At 44.7% G+C, this 5,488-nt stretch overlaps 1 protein-coding gene across 2 annotated transcripts; it reads right to left on the bottom strand.

Moving 5' to 3' along the window:
• Nucleotides 1-209: 209 nt before the first annotated feature.
• On the bottom strand, nt 210-1,931 carry LOC147900518 (jasmonate-induced oxygenase 4-like). 2 transcript variants are annotated; one of them, XM_087377231.1, is made up of 3 exons: nt 1,332-1,931; nt 882-1,206; nt 210-419 (listed from the first exon to the last, which is right to left on the bottom strand). In XM_087377231.1, the coding sequence occupies exons 1-3, from the start codon at nt 1,793-1,795 to the stop codon at nt 324-326; spliced, it is 885 nt and encodes a 294-aa protein (XP_087233357.1). In that variant the 5' UTR covers nt 1,796-1,931; the 3' UTR covers nt 210-323. The 2 variants fall into 2 exon arrangements, with proteins under 2 accessions (XP_087233357.1, XP_087233356.1); XM_087377230.1 differs by having other exon boundaries at nt 271-777.
• Nucleotides 1,932-5,488: the final 3,557 nt, after the last annotated feature.

Below are 5,488 nucleotides of genomic sequence, written 5' to 3'. Positions count from 1 at the left end.
TCAGATTAATTCGTCAAACCCCTCGTCAAGATAGAGATTAGACTTTGCTTGGATATTGCTTCACTAGTCCTGTCCCTAGCCAACCTCATGGGGCCACAAGCTGTGTTGCTCAGAAACGCGTAGAGAACAATCAAGTCAGAACAAGGACCAGCTTGAACGCATGAACACGAGACACTAGAGAAACAGAAATTCAAATGCATGAAAAACCACTATCGACTAAAAAGCATACCGATGGCTCTGTTGTTTTTACAAATCATGGTTACATCAAGAATAGAAAAGAACAAAAAAACCTCCTGCGTAAGTCAGCTCCAGTGCAGGTCTGACTATTGTGTCTGGCCGCAGGTCAAAGAATGTAACCGTGGAAATCTCGCACTCAAGACTGCCCTAGGAAGACTCTTGTATATGCCATTGCTAGCAATCTGGTTAGGCTCCAGTGCAGGTCTGACCACCTCTGGATTGCAAGAATAGAATGGAGCTCTGGATATCCAGTGATCCGTTATATTCCAGACCACTATGGTTGCTCTTTCGTATCCGTTGCTAGGTATCTGCATCATGCTTTTATTTGCAACATCAATTTACATTCTTCATATAATATACATGGTCTCCAAAGCGAGTAGGATGATATAAGGCCGGCTTTTCTGCATCAATCAGCTCCGTTGCAGGTCTGACTATTGTGTCTGGCTGCAGGTCAAAGAATGTAACTATGGAAATTCGGCGTTTCTTCGCATTCAAGACTGCCCTATGAAAGAGGCTCTTGTATATGCCATTGCTAACAATCTGCGTCAGACTGTATATTGTCACAGCAACTTACATGCTTGATCATGCAATAATAACTAAGTAGAAAACGTAAGAGAGAGAGAGACAGAGAGAGATTTGCATACCTCAAGTTGATCAGCTACAATAATTGTCAAGGCCCCCGGAAGGGATTTTACAGGGATCCAATCACCGTCTTTGAAGACATGTAATCCGACCACATCCTCGTACTGCCAAAGACAAGTTATTGCTCCTTTATCCGTGTGTTGGCCTATACCAGCAGCCAAAGTGGGCTCAGGACAAGGAGGGTAGTGATTGATTAAAACTCTCTCGTCGATTTTTCCTATTGCTTCCTCAAGGTACGATGCCCGAAGTCCCAGGTTCTGAGATAAGCATGCCAGTATCCTCTGTAGCAACATCCGCGTCTCCTTGGAATACTCGTCAATCGCATTCCTGGACAGCACGGCATCGCAGAACATCTTGAAAAATCCCAATTTTGATCTTTGCACTACCCCTTCTCATTACCGATCTCAAGAACTTGGGCGAATTTATGGCGAGGAGCAACGGAGGCCGCATACCTGAACTGTGGGCTTTTAGGCCACACGCTGTAGTCTCTTTTACGATCAGGATAAGTCAAAAGACGGCAGAAATCCCTCCACTCTGTAATTCCGCTTTCAGGCCTTACAAATCCGCTCCCGTAGCCCTCTCCGAGATTGCCAAGGACCCGAGGCATTCGCTCATCAAATGGAAGGGCGAAAAACTCTTCGACCTGCACCTTGAGCTGCTGCAAAACATTGTGAGGAACCCCATGATGGATGGCGTGAAAGAAACCCCAGTGAGAGCAGGCGTGGTGGATGTGAGCAAGAGTTTGAGGTCTGGAGAGATGGTTATCCAAGCCGGAGAGGTCGACGACGGGGATGTTGGGCGTGGAAGGCAAGGAAAAGGAGGTGGGTCGAAGGTGGGGAGGCAAAACGAACTTGGGCGGAAGGTGTTGGAGATCCATAGCCAGCTTCTCCACAAGGTCAGCACCATCCATGCCCATTGCACTAGATTAACACCACAGGCAAATACCAAGGTCTCTCACTCCATGCTCAGTCATCAGTCTGTCTCCCTCGCTCGCACAGTGCCATCCAAGGAGGAATCTCGCGCAGTGCCATCCAAGGAGGAGGAATCTTATGAGTTTTTGGCAGAGCAAGGGTTCTCATAGTTTTCAAGTTAGTTCATTTCGTCAATTTCACCATCTTCTAAGGCATGGCTTGGTTTTTAGGTCCATAGTTTTCAAGTTAGTTCATTTGGTCAATTTCACCATCCAAATTGTGGTTAGTATGAGCTTTAAGTGTGTGTTAGTAGTAGTTTAAGAGCTTCTAATGTGTTTAGGGTTTAAGGTTTTTGTTTGCTCCCTAAATGTTCTTGTCTTTTGTTGCAGAAATCCTAAATGGTTTTGTCTCTTGTTAGGTATTTCTCTCTAAAGATAGAGGCTCTCTTACCTTTATATAGGCAAGTCCCCACTTTTATTAGCATTGGCTCTCCTAGAAACAGTGCTTAAGGATCAAGTTGGGGCGAAGTTTTGTGACTATTCTAGTTTTTTGGGAAATTTTTTAAATTCAAAAGCTCTATTTTTTATGACCCAACTCCCCTTTTAGATGTGGACACACGGGAGGAGCTCTATTATTGGTGGCTTGAGTTGGTATTTCCATAACTATAAGCAAATTACAAGCAGTGGCTCCTCTCCTCATGGACAAGGCTATGGAAGCTTCTTCCCTACAACCTCTCGCATCCATCCCGATTGTTCCTGCGAGTGAGAGGCGACATCGCTGAGTTTAGGAGGAAGATGGTGGAGGGCAGATGAAGGGATGCAGGGACGGGGTTTGGTCGCTTCCGATCCCCTTCTCCATTGCAAGGAACCAAAAAAATGTCCCCTTTTACTTGCCTCCCTTTGGTTTCAAGCCAATTCGCCATTGCCGTTTTCACCTTGGCTGCCTTTTTGCCTTCCTGGCTCTTGTTGCCTCTCTGTGTCAGCATCAGGTTGGGGAGAGGGAACCGTTGCCCTCCATAAGAGAGGGCAACGGTTACATGACAACAGTCCTGTAAGGCTAGGCAGCGCTTATAGGAGGACTGGGACAAGCGCAAGGACAACGTCCCCTTTGATCCTTCGGAGATTCTGACTTCGGACAATATCCGTCGTCATCGAATAAATAGTGCGGTGATCGCCAGTGCAAGCACCCTCTCTGACGAAAGCGTTGGGATTTTGATGATTAGAGTTCTTGATTTTCCTCCACAGACGTTACTGCATATCTTTATGGCACACAACAGAGAAGAATGGATGCAACGGATCATGGAGGGCTTGTTTGCCATTGACGATGCTAAAGCCCACGCTCCCACAGAGGGTCTTTCTCCAACCGAGCTGGATCATCTCGAAAAGGCCTTCGACAGACAATATGAGGACCCAGAAGGCTTCGTTGTCTCCTATGTTCACTAGTTTATTGATCACTGTTTCCTTAACTGGGCTCTAGATACCAAGACCTGGTATGCCCCATGCGCTCCGATAGTCCAGTCTAGCGGCTGGAGAAAGTCTAGGGCAATGAAAGAGGTTGCACATGCTGCTAGCGGTATGGTGGTATTCTATTTCTCGTTGCTTCAACCCACATCTACAAGGTATTCTCCCTCGCACCCACAATTGAGACATCACTTTGTGATGATAACCAAAGTTGAGCAGGCTTTCACCATCTTCCGGGCCTACTTTGATTGGTTGGTCAACCAAGAAACATTTCCAGATAGAGCCAAGCTGTTTCACAGACAGCAGACCAAGGACTATAGTGGGATACTAGACAGACTTTTAAAGCGACTAGAGTGCTCTTCGGACGACATGAGGCTTGCATGTTCTGCTGTTTGGAACAAATTCGAAAGTCCCTCAAAAAATCTGGTGTTCAGTTTTTGTTCATGATAGACGAAGCCAGGGAGCTTCCTGCTCAACCGCATGCTATAAGTGAGAGAAGCTTTACTGTTTTTAGAAGAGCTGTGCAGAGCTGCCTCTCAAGGTTAATGCAGCTCAAAGGATGGGATCATTTGTGTTGTTTATTGATACAACTGCAAGGGTGAGCAATTTTACCCCTGTGAATAGGGAGGACCCAAGTGTTGAAGTGAGGATCGGTCTCAAGCAACTGTTTGGGCCATTATCCAGGATGCACACATCATGCGTTTCAACTCCTTGTTGTTGAAGCTCAAATCCAAATATGTGTTGAAACATTTTATTGTGTGTTGGTCATTGTTGTGCAAGTTCGAAACAAAATTTTGGAGTGTTGTAGTCCGTAGTTGTTCAAAGGTAATCCTGTTTTCCAACAGGTACGCAATTGCATCAAATAAACAATCACTTGGTGTCTAACCATAATGCATGATACGGTTAAAGTTATGTTTGGCAAGGTGTTATCGATTGATTTGTTTGGGTCCATTGTTGTTGTTTTGAATGCTAGGCTCGCCTTTTTTTGCAATGAGGATTGGGTCTTGATGGACCTTGTGTCATGTTTATATTTTTTTGCCTTTTTTCTTTTCTCTTTATGAAACTTTCATTAAATGGTATAATCCAAGTTCCGGTTTAAGATTATAGGTATGTGCTCCATGACATAAAAAGGAACTTTGAAATATAGAAATCTATCAGTGACAATAAGCGGGTCTCTCAAAGTTAAGCAGAGGCTATCCGCTTTCAAGTAACCTTGCATTTTTTCAACTACATGGATGCAGAAATTGTCCTTGAATTTATTTTCGACACAACCTTAATTGATAGAGCCTCATAAGCCGAAGCCAATGCTTTTGTGCATACATGCACCCTTGTTTAATGGTCCTTCCACCACACACCTCTTTCACCTTTTTTCTCTCTCTCTTTCACTCATCCACCTTTCCCCATATTCCTTCACCTTCACTTGCTTTTTCTCTTTTCCTTTCCTTCCTATTTACACCCATCGTTTCCCTTTTATAAGTTATTGGAAATATTTATGAAGCTTACACTTAGACTTTATAATGTCACTCCAAAAGATAGCGCCTTATTGGGATCCCCACCTTGTTAGGCAGGTAGCATAGCGAGTTCAATTCCAAATTCAAGCTATGGTTGAGCCATGTGTCATTCTATTTTGAGGTTCTTCTTGCCTAAATAAGGTCCTTACCTTTTTTGCATGGATACGAGCTCCTTTACAAAATTCAAGTGCATGGATACGAGTTCTTTCCTAAGGTTCTCACCTTTTTAGTTGCATGGATACAAGTTCCTTTTTTGCCACCGTCTTCAGCTTCAATCGTGCTGCATGCTACCCATCTTCAGCTTCAATCGTGCTACGTGTTGCTTACGAGCTCCTTTACCACCATCTTCATCTTCAATCATGCTTCTTGGCAATTGTGGTGCAAGTGCTCCAGTACACCGTTCTTGAGGTGCATGCTCCTATTCCTTTTCCTGTTGTAGAGGTTCACTGTAGGATTCGAAATTTGGTTCAATAGGTAGGTCCCGTTTGTTGTGTGTTCTAGGAGCAATCTCTCAAAATCGAGCGCTCTTCAATTTTGTGTGTCTCATGGAGCTCCATCGAAGCCTCCTTTTCGCCCATGCTTCAGTTCCACCTTTCGACAAGTCCTTCCTCCCTCCCGCTTCCTCTCATCCTTCCCCTCCACTCTCCACCTATTCTGGCCTCTGCCAACATTGCTCTCACGAGGCCTCTCTCGTCTCGCTTTTGTAGGATGATCAGTGTTTCACAAG

Source organism: Dipteris shenzhenensis, chromosome 7 (genome assembly GCF_047967505.1).
Source record: "Dipteris shenzhenensis isolate YYH24624 ecotype China chromosome 7, Dip_SZ_1.0, whole genome shotgun sequence".
In the NCBI taxonomy this organism is placed as follows: Eukaryota; Viridiplantae; Streptophyta; class Polypodiopsida; order Gleicheniales; family Dipteridaceae; genus Dipteris; species Dipteris shenzhenensis.
Note: the sequence above shows the minus strand (reverse complement) of the source record. Positions and strands in the feature narration are given on the sequence as shown.

What these genes read in the sequence shown, in the direction of transcription:
- LOC147900518 (XM_087377230.1), bottom strand. Translation starts at nt 1,795, where the DNA reads ATGGGCATGGATGGTGCTGACCTTGTGGAGAAGCTGGCTATGGATCTC. An exon ending in CCTAAAAGCCCACAGTTCAG is followed by an intron (nt 1,207 to 1,331) that starts GTATGCGGCCTC and finishes CGTGCTGTCCAG; the next exon opens with GAATGCGATTGACGAGTATT. An exon ending in TTGTAGCTGATCAACTTGAG is followed by an intron (nt 778 to 881) that starts GTATGCAAATCT and finishes AGTCTGACGCAG; the next exon opens with ATTGTTAGCAATGGCATATA.